The 19262-nt window shown below is 37.1% G+C and overlaps 1 protein-coding gene across 7 annotated transcripts in view; it reads right to left on the reverse strand.

Annotated features, from left to right (window-relative positions):
- Positions 1 to 19262, reverse strand: part of PUM2 (pumilio RNA binding family member 2) — a 102758-nt gene that overhangs the window by 34021 nt on the left and 49475 nt on the right. For all 7 annotated transcript variants that reach the window (XM_059405198.1, XM_059405197.1, XM_059405194.1 and 4 more), the window contains 5 exons: positions 18417 to 18542; positions 15259 to 15401; positions 13953 to 14082; positions 1696 to 1839; positions 1288 to 1578 (listed from right to left, as the gene is read on the reverse strand). In XM_059405198.1, the coding sequence (XP_059261181.1) occupies positions 1288 to 1578; positions 1696 to 1839; positions 13953 to 14082; positions 15259 to 15401; positions 18417 to 18542 (834 nt within the window). The remainder of the gene's footprint in view (positions 1 to 1287; positions 1579 to 1695; positions 1840 to 13952; positions 14083 to 15258; positions 15402 to 18416; positions 18543 to 19262) is intronic.

Below are 19262 nucleotides of genomic sequence, written 5' to 3' on the forward strand. Positions count from 1 at the left end.
GGAGTGCTTGGGAAGAAGTAAAATATTGAACTCCAAAAGAAATGAAAAACTCAAGTAGGAAAATTAAAAGATTAAAGAGTCTCCATGGTCATTTGATTTTCCCTTAGAAGTTCTTGTGCCCATTCTCTGGGTAACTTTTTGTTCTGCAACTGTCATTACTTCCTTATTATACTTTATTATAAAAAGCATCCTCCATCTAAAGTTTCTACTTGTTTTAAACCATTCCTCTTGTAAGTATGAATGCTGAAAGTTCAGAAGATCCTTTCTTAGAAAATAGGCAAACATACTTAATAAAAACTGGCCCATGTTAGTTTTGCCATTTTCCTCACCAGAAAACCATACAGTTTAAGGTGGTGGGAAAATAGGTAAGAAGCAGGTATTATAGATTCTAGAACTTAACAAAAATGGAAAATCTCCTGAGGTCTGAATAAACTGCCCTGTCCCTCATGAAGAAAAGGCTGTGAATTCACTGTACCAACAGACCTAGGGTACACTGTTTTTCCTCTCATGTTTCCTGACTACTCTGGAAACCTCAGAGAATGCTAACACAAGGTCTGTCACTGGGGAGTCAATGCAGGCCTCTTCTGACTTCAGGTAGTCATTCCTCAGTTACAAAATCACTTTGTTGTGGGTAAATTATTTTGTGAAGATACTTCAAATTTAATTTTTTAAGTAGTATATATAAAACTAGGATATGGGAAGAAACATCCTTTTAGATGAAATTTTAGGGATAAAGGCCCAATTATTTAGTCTAAAAGATAAGTACATTGGTAGTTTCCTAGGGGCTTCTGTTTAGAATATTTCATTTTATTTTTATATGTCATACCAACTAAAGAAAATCATAATGAACCACTAGCATTTATTTAGTAAGAATAAACTACCTGATAAGCACACAAAGACAATTATTTTAAAATACCAGAAATTTAAGATGGCAAAATATTTACTTCCTCAATCATTATATAGAGAATAAGGAAGAGCTAGTCATTAGTATAATATATATTGCTCCAAATAAACCTTCCTAAAACAAAAATTTCAATAATACAATTCTTAAAGCCAGGGAAAAATGACTATAGCTTAGTAAAAGATGGGTTGCCTGAAATGAGCTAAACACTCATAAATGCTTAAAAGATTTGCAGGAGGCAGTTTTTTTGCTACAAAATTAAACTAATAAACCAGTGTTATATTCCTGTCCTTTCTATGCTACAAGCTATTAATATTTATTATTCAACACACACGTATACCTCATGTCCACTTAGCAGAGTACACTCATCTTAAAAGGCAACTTACCTGATGAACCAAATCCACTGAGGGCTGAGCCTATAGCAGCACCCAAAGAGCTACTGCTTCCAAAGCCAAGAGATGTACTTCCAGGCTGGCCAGGTCCGTGAGAAAACAAAGAACTGCTCTGGGAGCTACTAGTCAAAGACGTGCTCCCGTAAAATGAATTAGACTGCAGATTCGTGCTTGGCGGCTGCTGCTGCTGCTGCTGCTGTGGTGGCTGAGTGCCAATGGGCCGGAAGAGACCGTTTGTGCTGCCTGTAAGACTATTTGCAGTCCCTCCAGCTGCTGCGGCCGCTGCTGGAAAATAAATTTCAGATACTTCTTGAAACTGCTCAAAAGACTATTCTCTATTTTTAAATGATTTCAAAAGAACACCACAAAAAGATTATCCCTGAAAACATCAGTTACACTTACCAGCTTGTGCTGCTGCTGAACTAATTAAAACAGGTGTTGGAGCCATTAAACGAACTGGAGCTCCAAGGCCAGTTCTTGCTCCAGGGCCAACCACTAAGGCACCAGTCTGATCATAATAGGCAGTTGGAGCTAGTACTTGATAGCCTAGATAATATTAAAATAAATGTTTACTAATGAAAACATTATAGAAACATGCATGTTTGTTTACCCCTGCTTTTGTGTTTATCAACCAGAAAATATAATTACATACTGTTAATATAAAATCATTGAGTAGTTATAATATGAAAAGCAAACACATCCAGGAAGATATTATTTAAAATATATGGAAACATGATACAGTGAAAGTAAAATTGTTTTCTCTAAATTTTAAGAGCTGCCTTCCATTTATGGACCACAGAATTTTGAGGTACCTTCGATACAGAAACTACCAGCTATCAAGCACGGATACCTGAAAAATATTACCTAATAGTTCTGAGAGGAAGAGGAAAAACTAAGGCATGCAAGGCAGAACACTGTAACAATTGTTTATTATGCAATTTTAATGAAGTTCTAAACCAAGTGCCTCATTACCAGCATTCAATTAAGACTTTCATTTGTAAGCATCCATTTAAAAACTTAAGTCATGATGTAACAGATACTTTAAAATTGTACGGTAACTCTTTTTGTAAAGGTTCTCAAGCTAATGTTGCTAAAAATCATGGAGGCATTAGTTCTAGGATAGCCTTAAGCACAAGGCAGGTGACAATTTGCGCTATTCAGAACTACAGGAGAGTGAGGTCTACATCTTAGCAGCCTTTCTAAGTAGGGATTCCTTATCTTTACTACAGAGCAGAAAGGAACTATTGTGAACAGAAAAGTGACTACTCTGCCAATTCTCCCAAAGATAGCATATAAGTACCACTCTAGAGGCACAGGAGAGAGGTTAACTACATACAGAAGATACTTTAAGCAGGAAAGCTTCTCCCCTCCCAGAAGTCAAGTTGAAAAAGGCTGTCTTATACTGCAACAAGGATTCAGGCTCAGCAGTCTGACAACCATTTGCAAAAAGGCACTGGCAACCTCTGATAGTTTTAAGTTCAACCAACCCTTTCACATGCAAAGGTTGTTTTTAATTAAGTAAGTAATTCTGACTGTTTTTGCAATGTTTCATTATAAATGAATAGACATATAGGGCAAATCTAGGAAGGAATGCAGAGCTTTCAAGTCCTCTCCTCACAGAATAAAGGTGATAATCTGAGAAATTATTCGATATCCAACGGGAGATGTCAAAGAGAAGTCAAGACTTTAGAGGTGCCTAATGGCTCAGTTACTGGGTGTCTGCCTGCGGCTCAGGTAATGATCCATGGGTCTTGGGATCGAGTCCCCCATCAGGTTCCTTGCTCACTAAGGAATTTGCTTCTCCCTCTGCCTCCACCCCCCTCCACCCTGTCTCTCATGAATGAATCAGTAAAATCTTAAAAATAAATAAATAAATAAATAAATAAATAAAAGTCCTGACTTTAGAAGAGAAGACCAGGCTGGAGCTATAAACGATGAAATCACCAAGAAAATTCAAAAGGGATCTATGGACAGAGAACTTCACATTAAGAGGTTGGAGAGAGAAGGAATCAGGAAAGAAACCATGAAGCAATAGCCAGTAAGGATGAAAGAATTTGAGATGTGGCCTCTTGTAGGCCAAAGGATAAAGAATTTCAGTGAAGGCTCAATGATCAAGTATGTCAAATGCTGCTAAAAGCTATTAAGAATTCAGAATGGACCAATGGGATTAGCGACATGGATGTCATTACAGTAAGGGATGAAAGCCAAACTGTGGTAAATTGAGTCAAGAATGAAAGAACCACAAACAAGGACAGACAATGCTTCTGAGGAGTTCTGCTGTAGAAAGAGCCATAGGGGGAAAGTGGATGCTGAGTTAATTTTCTTTCAAGTACAGAAAATGTACTCTACTGACAAAGCACAATACTTTGTGTTTAAGAATTTACTGTTATTTTGAAATAAAACACATAAAGAGTACAAAACCGAAAAGTACAAGGACAACAAAATAACTGTAACCACCATCCAAGTTAAGAAATAGAAAACTGCCCAGAACTCTTTCTCTCATGTCCCTGCTCTACCATAATCTCTTCATGTTACACACTACTCTACTACCCATAAATGCCTCCCTCCTTAACCATCATTTGTTTTGGTTTATTTAAAAATTTGCATGTATGTATAGACACATACATTTCCATTATTGTATAGCACCTCACTGGATCGATACCACAATGCCTTCATCTGTTCTACATTTACACCATTCCCTATTTGGGGACACTGCCAATAGTACTGCTATAAACACTGTGGTACATGTATCCTGGTACATAAAGTATGCAGATTTTCCTACTCCAAGGTATGTCATCTAAGGAGTTGACACAATGATTGTGCAAATTTACACTCTTAATACTTTGGTATTTCAACTGCTCTGTGACATTAACACCACTTTATATTCTTAGACTTTTAAATGTGGCTAATCTGGAAGATAAACAGAAGTAATCCGTTGTGGTTTTGATTTCTTCCTAGAAGGAGGTTGAGCAACTTTTCAAATGCCAACTGGACATCTGGATTTTCTCTTGGAAGGGGCTAGTTCAAGTCTTTTACCCATTTTCCTATTGGGCTGCCTTATCTTAGTAGTTTAAAATTCTTTATGTTGTATCTAAGTCTTTCACTATTTTAATATGTAGCAAATATCTTTTTCCATTCCTAGCCTGACCTCCTATTCTCTTTACAGCGATGTCTGCGGTAATGGTGTCAAATTTATTATTTCCTTTATTTTTATAATAAGTTCCCTATATTCTAATTGCTTTAAAATTCCACTTTTCATATATAGGTCTAAAAATCCAAATGGAGTTGGTTATTTAACACAAAGTAGGGCTGAGGTTCAATTTCATCTTATTTCCCAATCAACTGTATTTCACCTTTCTTGTAAAACAAGTTATTCCCCTCCTTAAAGCTTTGTAGGGTTTCTTTGCTCTTAGGTGTCATTTCTCTGGGGAGCTCACCTTTGGGGTCTCTACTCTGTTCCACTGGTCTGTTTCTCTCTTCATGCAGTAATTTTAACTGCAGCTTTAGAGGAAGTCAGAACAGAGCAAGTCCTTTTACTTATCTGTTAAACCTGTGTGGCTTTATCTTGATTGACCCCTTGCATTTTCATTAAATTTTCCTACCAGCTGTCAAATACCATAGGAAGAACTGTTAGCAATTCTGTTTGGAAATGACTGAAACTACAAGTTAACAGGGGGAGAAGTGACGTATTTAAAGTATCGACCTATTCAGATGTATCTCTGTTTAGGCATCCTTTAATGTCTAAGCAAACCTGCTTCTCATAGAAATCACACTTCCATAAATTTTTTTTTTTAATTTATGGGTGCCTGGGTGGCTCAGTTGGTTAAGCAACTGCCTTCGGCTCAGGTCATGATCCCGGAATCCTGGGATTGAGTCCCACATATATGGCTCCCAGCTCCACGGGGGGTCCGCTTCTCCCTCTTGACCTTCTCTCCTAAATAAGTAAAATCTTTAATTTTTTTTTTTTTTTTTAATTTAGCCAGAAGTACTTGCTACTGCTCTAAGTAACCAGCTTTAAATTTTTTCATTTTCAGGGGCACCTGGGTGACTCAGATGATTAAGCATTTGCCTTTGGCTCAGGTCATGATCTCTGGATCCTGAAAATCCTATGGGGCTTCCTGCTCAGCAGGGAGTCAGCTTCAGCCTCTCCCTCTGGTCCTCACCCCAACACCCCCCCTCATGCTCTTACTCACTTCCCCCAAATTTTTTTTAAAATTTTCAAACAATATGCTAGTAAAAGATTTTTAAACTGATTTTCATATCCAAAAATCTTAACACTTTAATCCTAATACTTTATCTACTTTATCATTTAATAGACAATTGTATTTTCTCATAGTGAGTTTTAGTTCTTCCTTTACAGAATTTTCTTATCTCTCTCCCATATTATAGCAATTGCTAGGGTCTCTAACATGCTGAAACCTGTCTTGTTCCCAGTCTTAAAGAAAACTTTTCAAAATATTTCCCATAAAGAGGTAGTTAATCATGGAGGGGGGAGTCAATTCCCCCCTTAGCATATTAAGTAAGTTCTAACCTGCCAGAGGCTTTTTGTTTTTAATCAATATATGACTTTGTTATGCCTTTCATGTATCTTTAGAGAATTCCTTCCTTGAGACTGCTTTCTTTTTAATCTTTTAATGTGGCAAATTACACAATGTGACTTCCTGAAGTTCCTTGTGAATTCTTGGGATAAAATCAACTTCTTCATCGTGTATTACTCTGCTTATATACTGCGAGATCTGACTTGCTAATATGTAATTTAAGATTTCTAAATCCTAGGATGCCTGGGTGGCTCAGTTGGTTAAGCGGTTGCCTTCGGCTCAGGTCATGATCCCAGCATCCTGGGATCGAGTCCCACATCGGGCTCCTTGCTCAGCGGTCCGCCTACTTCTCCCTCTGCCTCTGCCTGCCTGTGCTCAAGCTCTCTGACAAATAAATAAAATCTTTAAAAAAAAATTTTTTTTTCTAAATCCTATTTCTAAGTGTGATTGGCCTGTAATTTTTCTCTATACGGTCCTTGACAGATTTTACTTTTTTTTTTTTTTTTTTTGGAGATTTATTTGACAGAGAGATACAATGAGAGGGAACACAAGCAAGAGAAGTGGGAGAGGGAGATGCAGGCTTCCCTCTGAGCAGGGAGTCTGACTTGGGGCAAGATCCCAGGACCCTGGCATCATGACCTGAGCCGAAGGCAGACTCTTAACTGACTGAAACACCCAAGTGCCCCCCCAAATATTTGGCTATGTTTAAGGATTTGAAATTTTAAAGCAGATTTTATGAAGAGATGAAGACTAAGAAGTATTACGGTAGAATGATTTTTACTTTCCAATCAATGTAAATTTACGTTTTTATTTCTACTTAATACTGAAGATACGTTTTATGTTTCAAGTTTTTATGTGAATTCTAGTTAACGTATAGTGTAATATTGGTTTCAGTAGAATTTAGTGACTCACCACTTACATACAATACTCAGCACTCAGCCTAACTGCCTTCTTTTTTTTTTTTTTTTTAAAGATTTATTTATTTATTTGACAGAAAGAGATCATTAAGTAGGCAGAGTGAGGGGAAAGCAGGCTCCCACTGAGCAGAGAGCCAGATGTGGGGCTTGATCCCAGGACCCCAGGATCATGAGCCAAAGGGAGAGGTTTTAACCCACTGAGCCACCCAGGCATCCCTACAAGTGCTGTCTTTAATACCCATCCCTCCACCCACCCTCAGTGTGTTCTCTATTAACAAGAGTCTGTCTTATGGTTTGCCTCCCTTTTTTTTCCCCTTACCTCACGTTCATCTGTTGTTTCTTAAATTCCACATATAATTGAATCATATGGTATTTATCTTTCTCTGGTTGACTTATTTCACTTAGTATAATACACTCTAGCTCCAACCACATCATTGCAAATGGCAAGATTTCATTCTTTCTAATGGCTGAGTAATATTCCATCGTGTGTGTATATATACACACCTTTCATTCATCATTCAATGGACATCTGGGCTCTTTCCACAGTTTGGCCATTGTTGATAATGCCACTTTAAACATCGGGGTGCATGTACCCTTCGAATCAGTATTGTTGCATCCTTTCAGCAAATACCTAGTTAGTGCAATTGCTGCACCACAGGGTAGCTCTATTTTTTTTGTTTGTTTGTTTAGGGTAGCTCTATTTTTTAACTGTAAGGAACCTCCTTACTGTTTTCCACATTGGCTGCACCCGTATGCAGTCCCACCAGCAGTGTATTAGAGTTCCCCTTTCTCTGCATCCTCACCAACATGTTTCTTGTATTGTTAAACTTAGCCATTCTGACAGGTATGAGGTGGTATCCCTTTGTAGTTCTGACTTGTATTTCCCTGATGCCAAGTGATGTTGAGTAGCTTTCCATGTGTCTAGTATAATCAACTGTGTGTCTACGGAAAAATGACTATTCAAGTCTTCTCCCCATTTCTCGACTGCATTGTTTTTTGGGTGTTGAGTTTGATTAAGTTCTTCATAGATTTTTAGATACTAACCCCTTACCAGATGTCATTTGCATACATCTTCTCCTATTCTGAAGGTTGCCTTTTCGTTTTGCTGTTTCCTTTGCTGTGCAGAACTTTATCTTGATGAAGTCCCAGTAGTTCATTTTGCTTTTGTTTCCCCTTACCTCAGGAGATTTGTCTGGTAAAAAGTTGCTATGGCTGATGTCAGAGGCTGCTGCTGTGTTCTTCTCCAGGATTTTGATGGTTTATCTCACATACAGGTCTTTCACCCATTTTTTTTTTCTTTTTTCTTTCATCCATTTTAAATTTATTAGTGTGTGTGGTATAAGAAATTGGTCCAGTTTCAATCTTCTGCATATAGCTGTCCAATCTTCCCAAAACCATTTATTGAAGAGACTTTTTTCCACCAGATATTCTTACCTGCTTTGTTGAAAATGAGCTGATCATACAGTTGTGGGTCCACTTCTGGGTTGTTTTGTTCTATTTATGTATGCATCTATTTTTGTGCCAGTACCATACTGTCTTGACGATTACAACGTTGTAATATAGTCTGAGGTCCAGAACTGTGACGCCTCCAGCTATGCTTTTCTTTCTCAAGATTCCTTTTGCCATTTAGGGTCTTTTCTGGTTCTATACAAATTTTAGGATTGTTTGTTCTAGTTTTATGAAAAATGCCAGTAGTATTTTGACAGAGTATACACTTATTATTTATTTAGTGTTTAGATTGTGCTAGTACCGTAAAATGACTTGGGAAGCAAACCCTCTTTTTCTATTCCCTAGAATTTTAAAAATTGAAATTAGGGGTGCCTAGGTGGCTCAGTCGTTACGTGTCTGCCTTCAGCTCAGGTCGTGACCCCAGGGTCCTGGGATCGAGCCCCGCACCAGGTTCCCTGCTCAGTGGGAAGCCTGCTTCTCCCTCTCCCATTTCACTGCTTGTGTTCCCTCTATCGCTATCTCTCTGTCAAATAAATAAAATCTTAAAATAAAATAAATAGAAATGATTTCCTCCTCAAATACCTAGTATTCAGCACTTAATGTTTGCCTTAAGATTTTGTGAGGGAAAATTTTGGTTACTCCACTGATTTTCTTAATGGTAATGGACTTCAGATTTTCTATATAGCCTCCAGTCTGGTAAGTTACATTTTTCTAGTTATTTGTCCATTTGGTCTAAATTTTCCATTTGTTAATATGAGATTGTTCCTAATACCTTCCAATGATTATTAAATTTTTCTGATAATGGCTATTTATGTCTGTTCTAATTTTTTTGATAAGTCCGAGTTTTATCAGTTTTATTAAGTCTTCTCAAAGAAAGTAACTTTTGGTATAACCTGACTCTTTACTGTAGATTTGCCATTGATTTCATTCACATCAGCTCTCACCTTTATCATTTGGTTTTCTTCTTTCAAATCTTTGGGCTTGTTCTTTTCCTTTTATAGTTCCTATAGAAACTTACTTTCTACTGTACGCATTTGAGCCTCTTATAGTCCCCACTTCTATGTTGTTTTAGGTGTAGTTCATAAGCTTAAATTTTTAGCATTTTCATGATGATTCAGTTCAAAAGCTTCTAATTTCTATTTATCTTTCTACTACTGAGCAAGTGTAAAAAGACACAGGAGCTAAAAAACAAAAACAAATAAACAAAAAAACCAGTCACGGTCTCCATATTCAAAAACTGTATATGGGCGCCTGGGTGGCTCAGTGGGTTAGGCCACTGCCTTCGGCTCAGGTCATGATCTCAGGGTCCTGGGATCTAGTCCCGCATCGGGCTCGCTGCTCAGCGGGGAGCCTGCTTCCCTCTCTCTCTCTCTCTCTCTGCCTGCCTCTCCATCTACTTGTGATTTCTCTCTGTCAAATAAATAAATAAATAAAATCTTTAAAAAAAAAAAAAAAACAAAAAACTGTATAGTAGAGGAGGTAATGTACCATTTCCTTAATTCTAAGATGCCATTTTAAGACATGACACTGATCTACTAAACTACCTTTCAGGGAGAAATAGAAAAAGCTGTTCCACTCTAAGGCATTTTCTACCTTTCAACATGGTAGTAAGTGCAGACTAAAGAAAATAAATCACAAATATAGCTAATGAAATGCAAGGCAGACAGCAGTACTAAAGAAAGGTGCAAGTGCTACAGATGGGAAAAGGAAGAGTAATTATTAATGAAAAAGCACTGGTAAAGAGATTAAGAAGATATCATAGAAAGGATTTTAAAGAATGACAAGCAAAAAAAAAAAGAATGACAAGCAAAGCTAATTACAAAATGTTTATTAACCTACGTTAAAAATAGGGAAATGTTAAACTCTACATCTCAATTCTGCTTAAAATGTACAAAAGGTTACTTAAGTGAAAAGCCATTAGTTAGTAGGGCTAGAGGCATAAAAGTACAAGTATTTTTGAGGGGCAGAATATGATCTAGTGTGTTAAAGCATAGGACTATAGAAGGATACTACCAATCAGTCTGGGACTAGATCACTAAAACTGTTAAGAACCAGAATGGTATAAACCTGTATTTTTGAATGATAAGTGAAAGGAGAATGAAGAGATGAAGAGAAAAGCCTGGAGGCAGAGTTAGTGGGAGGATAAGGAAAAGGCTGCACAAGAACAGCAGAGATAAAAGAAATGAACAGGAGACAGAATGAGTAAGAACAGACAAGTTACTTAATGTGAAGCACAGAAGAGAATCAAGAGTTGAAGATGATACTGCGGCTGAAACCAGAAGTTTCTAGTTCCAGAGGATAGTGGACAGCCTTGAGGGTGTGGAACCAAGTGCACCTGCCTCACTGAGGTATGCAGATAGGGGTGTCCATGGCCCTGGTTCTCTGGCCCATGGGCCTGGGGCCAGGGCGCAGCAGAGATTGCTTGCTAGCTTCTCTCTCCTCCCCTCAACCCCTCCACACTACTCCTAGGTAAAGGCGGCCAAGCCGAGGCTTCAAGAGCAGTGGTCTGAGCTCCCACTCCAAGTGTGAATTCATCTTAATAGTTGTGGAATAGGCCTACCTTCTAGTTTGTACTTCAACACTATAGCCAGATGGACAGCATAATTTTCAGGAGTCAAGAATCAACACTGGGTTATTTTCTTAAGATTAAACCTTCAAAGTCCACTTACATGTAGCACAACCATGTGCAAACTTGAGTGTGAATATGATCTTCCATCAAGGAGACCTTTCTCTTGAGCTCAATCAACATTAATGGTTTGAAGAAGAGACAACCCCCCATCTGACCAAATTCAGCCAAATTAAATCAGTCTTTCTGAACAAGAGTAAAACTGTACAAAGGTGGCCTGACCACTCCTTTCTGCTTGCCCCACCACTGAGCAGCACCCCCAGGATGGCCACCTACATGGAGATCGTGCCCTGTACAAGGGTACATTGCTGAAATAACCCATGACTGCTGAAATCCTGTAGGGCTCCACTCACCAGGCTGAGACAATGTGGCTCATTTTCTAAGTTGTACCAAGGTACCCTGTATGGGCTAGAGGCAGTTCTGACCATCCCAGTTTTATCCAGGATTATACTCCTTACCCCATACCAAATGAAGAGTCTCATGAACAGATTAGTTTTATTGTAAAAGAGGAAATATTTGACCCGACTTAAAATTAATTGTATAGATAAAACTCAAAAGTATTACTATGGATAGGAATTATGTTTGTATGTATTTATATGTGTGTATATCTAGTTAAGTGAATATACATTTGTATGTATCAGAAATTGGGACAGCTTAAACTTAGTTAATGTTGAAAATAAAACTAGTTTGGGTACTGGGGAAAAAAGAGGATAGTGGAATTAATAGTGAAATAGAGTACACAAAAAGGTAAGTAAATCTGGGAGAGAGTTCATTTTTTGACACTGTCAGTTTGAGGAGTGGCTGAAACGCACACATCGTAATGTCCTATACGAAAGCAGAAATGTGTTAAGTGTCCAGCAAAGAAACCAAGATGTAGACATCAACTCATTTAGTATACTGGTGTCAGGATGATGGCTGAAAAGGTCAAAGTAGATAAACTTTTCCTGACAAAAAAGTAAAGTATCTACTGTCCCAGTAATGGAAGTTCAGTTCAAAGAGGAAAGTAACTTGACCAAGGTCACACAACTAAGGGATACAACAATTTGGCAGACCTGATTCCAGAAAGTCTAATCACTAGCCAGACTATCTTCCATTTTTAAGGAAGATACTTTCCATTATACACAGAGGAAAGTGAGACTGATAAAAAGCATGAGTAAGGTAGGAAAGTCAGGAGAATAAAATATCACAGGAGGTAGATAACAGCAAAGGAGTTGTAGAGAGTTGGACATCGTCAATATGATCAAATACAACAAAGAATTGAGAAAATTAAGAATGGAGGAAAGGAGGTCACAATTTGCAATTGTTACTGAGTTAATGTTAGGATTACTGCAAAGGAATCATGGAAGCAGCGCTTAAAAGTTAAGTGAGGGGTAGAAAGAGGAGCCCAGGGGTGTCTGGGAGGCTCAGTGGGTTAAGCCTCTGCCTTTGGCTCACGTCATGATCTCAGGTCCTGGGATGAAGCCCTGCATCGGGATCTCTGCTCAGCGGGGAGCCTGCTTCCCCCCCCCCCCGCCCTCTCTCTGCCTACTTGTGATCTGTGTCAAATAAATAAATAAAATCTTAAAAAAAAGAAAGAAAGAAAGAAAGAAAGAGGAACCCAGAGTAGTCTTAGCAGTGTCTTCAATAAACTCTCAGCTCAGTTCCCTTTAGCCTTGTTTCCATGTCTCTCCATATCTACAACTTCAGCTTCCCAGTACATTCTCAAAGGTCTCTAATCCACAACGGCTCCAGGAAAGCAGCTTCCCTGAAGCAAGTACATGGCTGGGGTAAAAAAAAAAAAAAAAAGAAAGAAAGAAAGAAAGAAAGAAAGAAAATGAGAACCACATCCATTCTATTATTTGTACTTCAGGGACTGCAGTACTAACATCTTCTCTTTATCCAGAGGGCTAGACAAGATGATAAAATGAGAAAATAGAATGAATGCAATGAATTGAGAAATCCTTAAAAGTAACATACAGAAGTATTCAGCAGCACAGAACACATAAAAGAAACCCTCAACGACATATGTTCCCATACTTTAAACACATTTCCTAAGTGATATGAATAGAAAATATAACTGCATTACGATGAAATGGAAACCAGAACTCACATTTCATTAATAAGTAATCTATATAACTGCTCATATACTAAGACTGAAAAAATAGCATACTTAAAAGAGAAAGTGAGTCTTCAGGAGTGAAGAGAATGTAGAATAGGAAGTGACCTATTACCTACTGATCTTCAAATGCAGCTTTAAATTTCACTTTGAAAATGTTAACAAGTGCTGCTTGTTTCAGATTAAAAACTACCTTTTTTCCATTATTACTAAAGTAGTAAATTTGTATCTATAATTTTGTATTAAAAAAATCTACTTCACAAAAACATGTATTTTGCTGTCCCTTTCTGAGAGTTGTAGTCTGTTAATGGGAAGAAATTTTTGTAACTTTCTTTGTATTAGGCTTTCATAGGCATATTTTCAAAGACACTGTCCAAGTTATAAGTAACAACAGTTTATGGGCGCCTGGGTGGCTCAGTTGGTTAGGTGGCTGCCTTCAGCTCAGGTCATGGTCCTAGAGTCCCGGGATCGAGTCCTGCACCGGGCTCCCAGCTCCACAGGGAGTCTGCTTCTCTCTCTGACCTTCTCCTCTCTGTCACTGTCTCTCTCTCAAATGAATAAATAAAATATTTAAAAAAAAAAAACAATACTATAAAATGAGCTGAACACAATGGAACAATGTTCAAAGTGGAAAATTTTAGCTGCAAACTTCTCAGTATTAACAAAATGACTTTCTTTGGCTGCAATGGCAAACAGAAACAAGATTTATCTTACGTGCCAACTCTAAACTGATTTTATTTCTTGAAGGACTGCTTCAGAATTCTGGGCTGTGGTGAGCTGGGAGAATGCTACAGCTTATGCCATAAACAGAAGAAAAAAACGGACACATTAAGAACCCTAGTACATGTATGCCATCCCTGCTAAGTCTCACAATAGTACTGATTTCAACTACTGGCATCTGAGCTCTAAGATACTAACTACAATGTAAGCAAGATTCTAAAAACATTTCTTGATTTTTTTTCACTCTTCAGTGTGAGTGTCTACATTTAACATTTCAAACATATGCAAACTTCTACGATTAACTAACTATATACCTGGCATGCCGGTAGCAAGACCCTGACCAAAGGCCAAAGTTGGATTTGCTGCTGCGAGTGATTCTGCCTGCTGCCCTTGTTGGCCCTGATTGGGAGTAAGAGGGCGCTGACCTGCTCCAGCTCGGAGAACCTACAAAGGACAAATGATTTCCTTAAAAATGAAATTATCAAATAACAGATACATAAATTTATCCCAGGCAACTCTGTACATATGATAAAGGATCTCTGGATAGTCTTTGAACATATTTATTATGTGCAATGAAATGCTGATTTAGCATGAAAAAATGTAAAATATTTAAATTCAAAAACACAATCACTGGCTCTTGACAACTAGAACAATCTTAAGTAATATGGAGATTTTAGAAGGCCTTTGGGAAAAATTATTTCTAGTATTTGTGCTCTTTAACTTACCAATGTAGTATTAAAATAAGAAATTTATTTGGAGGGAGGAATGGCAAAATCTTAGATCATATTTATTTCACAAAGACAGATACCAATTCAGGACAAGGGGGATTCACTGTTAACACCACCTGTGTAAGCCTCACACATAGGTTTGTGTCTTGTTCAGGTAGCATATTTTCATGTTTGCCCAAAGAATTTATTAAATCACGCTGTAGTATAATCTACAAGAACTGAGCCAAAGGACAGTTTCAATACAACATCAATATAGTATTCAAATATATGAAGGAAATTTAGACAAAATTTAGCTGTCAAGTAAATCCTGTACTTGGCATTAAACTGCTTCTTCGGTGTAATTATGAAGAATCTGACAACCAGAATTCTGAAATCAATAGTGTTTCCACATTTATTAAAATAGTTCCAGGAAAGCGGGGGGTTGGGGAGGGATAGGGACACCTGTGCAATAAATATTTTCTATTTTAAGAAGTTAAATCTAATGTTTAGTGAAAATATTTTCCTCTTGCTTAAAAATATAAAGTATGCAGGAATCCTTTCCTGATCAGATATATAGTAATATTCAAAATAGTAATTTAAGTACCGAGAAGAAAATAAAGTGATAATTACTTGGATAGGGAAATTAGCACACCTGGAGAGGGGATGAAAAGAAAATTAAAAATTGCTAGAAATTTCAAGACAGTTTCATAACAGAAACACAGAAATAGAATACAGCCAAATCTTTAAATTCATATAATTAGAAAAAAATATAGTCCATATACTTGTATACCAACTAGATACTAGGTACTATATTATACACTGAAGAAGATGAAAAGACACAGATCTTGAAAACAAAGAACTCCTGGAATTTCAAGACTCTCCAGGTATTAATTTAATGAAGGCAGGCCTATACCTGTTGCTGTCCAGGCTGAGCTTGTGATGCTGCTTGCTGATTTGCTGTGTTGTTTGCCGCAGCTGCAGCTTGTTGCTGAAATAAATTGGCTGGATACACCCCCCACGGAACACCATAATACTGAGGTGGAACCACTGCCGGACCTAAACCCCACAACCCACCCCACCCCCCCAAAAAAAGAGTTACTTACATTTTATAGATAAATGAAGTCAGTTACCATTAGATCATAAAAAGGAACAGTATATTAAGACTTAGAGCAAATGTCCTTATAATTCTCTTCTCACTTAACACCTGCTACATACTTTCTATTTTTTTTCTGATTCTATTAGGGGGACAGTCTCATTCAGATATGACTATTAAAAGACAAAGTATTCAGGAGTGACAGCAATGGCCTTAATGGAGATGATAAAGCTAAAGTCAAGAGAGCCAATGAATTGACAGGACACTTAGCAATCTATGCAACATTTACTGAATGCCAGCTGATGGGTTTGATACTAGAAAACATATAGTATTTTTAGGAAACATTAGATTTCTTAAAATTGTAGGGTTTACTATGTTCAATTCAAATTCTCTTTATTAAAAAGGTCATTTTCTGACTACTGAAAAGAATCAAAACAATAAAAAACACTTGATCTTTTTATCTGCAACCTACAACATAAAAATAGGAAACATTCTGGTACCAAGCTCACTACAACTGTTACTTGAATTGTAAATCTTCCATTTAAAAATATTCTTTTTTAAATTAAGTTTTTATTAACCATATTTTTCACATCTGGAACAGAATTAGTCACAATTCTCCTAAAACAATTGAAAATCACATGAAAACAAATGAAACTTCAGTGTTTATATGATTAGGAAAATGGACTAGTAAGTCAAGCCAAGAAAGAACTGGGGCGCCTGGGTGGCTCAGTAGGTTAAGCCTCTGCCTTCGGTTCGGGTCATGATCTCAGGGTCCTGGGATGGAGCCCTAAATCGGGCTCTCTGCTCAGCAGAGAGCTCGCTTCCTCCTCTCTCTCTGCCTGCCTCTCTGCCTACTTGTGATCTCTCTGTCAAATGAATAAATTAAAAAAACTTAAAAAAAAAAAAAAAGACAAAAAAGAATTAGGTAATACAAAGCAGAGACACAGACATGTGAAAGCAAAGTAGGAAAAATAGAATTAATTGTTATTGTTCTATTCTACTTTAAGGTAATATTTGCTTCTAGGAGAGGAAAAGACCATGTACACAACATGGCCCACCATTAGTAAGCTGATGAGTAAGATGTCATCATTACTGACTGATATAATAAAGAGGGCCTAAAATCCCACAGATATGATTTTAATATTTTAACACTTTGTAAAGTTAAACTCTTGGTTTTACTTTGTTTTGGAGGAAAATAAACCCCAGTACAATTGACTGAATCAACTAAAGTAAAAAGCATTAAAAAAATTTAGATAAAATATATTTCTGAAGATAATTTAAACCAATCTATAATGAGAACTATTAACAGGATTTATGAAGGAAGAATACATTATCAAAACAAAAGTCAAGACACCTACCTAGAACCTCTCTGTCTAAAACAGAAGCCAGAGGCTATTTGTGGCTACATAAGAATTAAAAAACTGGATAGCCCAAACTGAGATGTGCTGGAAGTATGATACATATGCAAGATTTTGAGGACTCCTCCCAGAGTGGTTTTGTGTGTGTGTGTGTGTGTGTGTGTAAAAGATCTATTAGTAACTTAAAATTATATTAAAATGATATTTTAGATATTTTGGCTAAATCAAATATTGAAATTAATTCTATGTTTTTTTACTTGCTTTTTAAGGTAGCCCCTAGAAAAACCTAAATTACATTATTTGGCTCAAATTGTATTTCTACTGGGTAGCACTGGTCTTTTGCCTAAGTCCAGAATGCCTAGAATGCTAACTCTCAAAACTAACAATTTCTTAAAGGAGTTTCTTTCGATTCCATAGATTGTATGATAAACCAAAACTTTACATACTAACATCCAGTTAACCAGCACCAAGACAGTTCATCCCTTCTTTATGGAATCACATGCAGATCTATACGAGAAACTACTAAGTATGACAGATGAGTTCCCGTCTGCTAAGCAAGCTATCAAACAAAAATTTGAAATTAACGTTTATTTTCTGACTTCTTAATATTTTAAGTCTTGAGTATAAATAAAGAGTACAGAAGTCTCAAGAAAAGAGTAACTGTTCTTTGGTCATGATAGTAACTATCAGCAGTGGTGTTTAAAACAGTCTTATTCATCAGTGACAATTCGTATCAGTGAACAAAGTAAAAAAAAACAACACACGGTAGTCTAGAGTTATGAAATTCAACTGGCAGGCTTACTCCAGTGAACATACATCTCTGTAGCTGATATTACCTTGTTTCTGCCTGTGACCAACATAATAACCCATACCTTAGACTCATTAATTTGTCTCTATACCCAACTTAGTCTAAAATAACCTCCTCATAATCGTACAGAAAATCAACAAATTGCTTTGCTCAACAGGATGGTACCTGACCAGCACATAACTCTTGCAATAAATATAGTTTTGGGTTTAAAAATATTTGCCCCGCAGCTTTATGGCTATACCACTAACACATAACATTGTATAGTTTTGGCTTTCATTTTAGATTTTTAGTGGTAGTTTCAGTTTTGGCAGTTAGTTCTTTTCCAACTCCAATTCTCCATTTTGCCCCTCAGTTGGCTTGCACATTTTTAAATAGCTAAATAAACTAACTACTTTCTAAATACTCATTCTCTCAAGATTGCTGAAGCTCCTTTACCTCATACTCTCCCTGACATGGGTATTTATAGCACCTAGCCCCCATTTATTTTATGAGAAGTGACGTTATTTTGCCAGGTTTCTGTGGTTAATAGCACTGGTCACAAAAGGGAAGATCTGCAGTTGACAATGTAAGATTTCCAAAACTACAAAATTAAAATGTACATCAACTATGCATGAGGAAAGAGTTACCAGGCTTAGGCTGTTTCCTAGCACTACAATAGGAAAAATAGTAAACTAACTCTGCAAACTTCAGCTCATTTCAGATAAATGTTTCATTTCCTAGGTACTTCAAATTGACCAAATAGACAAAAACAAAGTTTATACCAGAATTAAAACTAAATCCATAATAAGCAACAAGGCTGGACAGTGAGGTACCTGCTAATGTTGCTGCGGCAGCCAATCCCGCCGCAGTGTATGGGTCAGTCCCTGGAGGAGCAGCACTGATAATATATGGATTTGGCACAAATGCAGCTGGAGCAAGGCCTGCTGAGAATACACCAGCTGCGTATAAAAAGGGAGAAATAATGAGTGAAAATGAAAAGCATGATTTTCTTCATTAGGTAAAATCATTTCTATACTTCATCTGGAGTGGGGGAGGAGACAGTATGTAATGGTTCAAATTCTGATTAACTGAATGAGCTAGGGCATGTAACTAACACAACCTGATTCAGATTCCTCATTTATGAACAGCTGTATCACCGCATCTTAAGAGGATTTTTTGTGAGAATATGAGGTACACAATGAATGTTGAGAGCTAGAACTACTATTGTTCAACAGTAGTTTTTCATTAAATCTTTATTAAGCTGTACAATATGCTAAGGATTCAACAGTGAAGTCAGATATGATCTGCCCTCAGAAATCAATCCATCCAATGAGAAAAAACAGCAAGCAAATCAGCAATTAGTGTAAAAGTACAGTAAGTGCTATGGGCACAGAAAGAAGGGGTACTTAAGCTTCAGAAGCAATAGGTAGGATGAAGCGTGGCTCTAGGGCAAGAGAAGACAAAACAAGTTATAATCAGAAGGAAGACCCATGAAGATCTTCCTGGGTTAACGTAAGTAGTTTGGACTTTACCCCAAAAGCAACAGAAGAAAAATGAAGGGCTTTGAGCCGTATAGTGACTTTAAGGCAACTTCTGCATCTAATGTATGCCAATGTAAACTTCGTAAAGGCTAGGAAAAATTTTTAAATATTCATTTGCAATACCTATTAGACAAGAGA

The sequence above is a fragment of the Mustela nigripes genome, chromosome 7, assembly GCF_022355385.1.
Source record: "Mustela nigripes isolate SB6536 chromosome 7, MUSNIG.SB6536, whole genome shotgun sequence".
NCBI classification, from domain to species: domain Eukaryota; kingdom Metazoa; phylum Chordata; class Mammalia; order Carnivora; family Mustelidae; genus Mustela; species Mustela nigripes.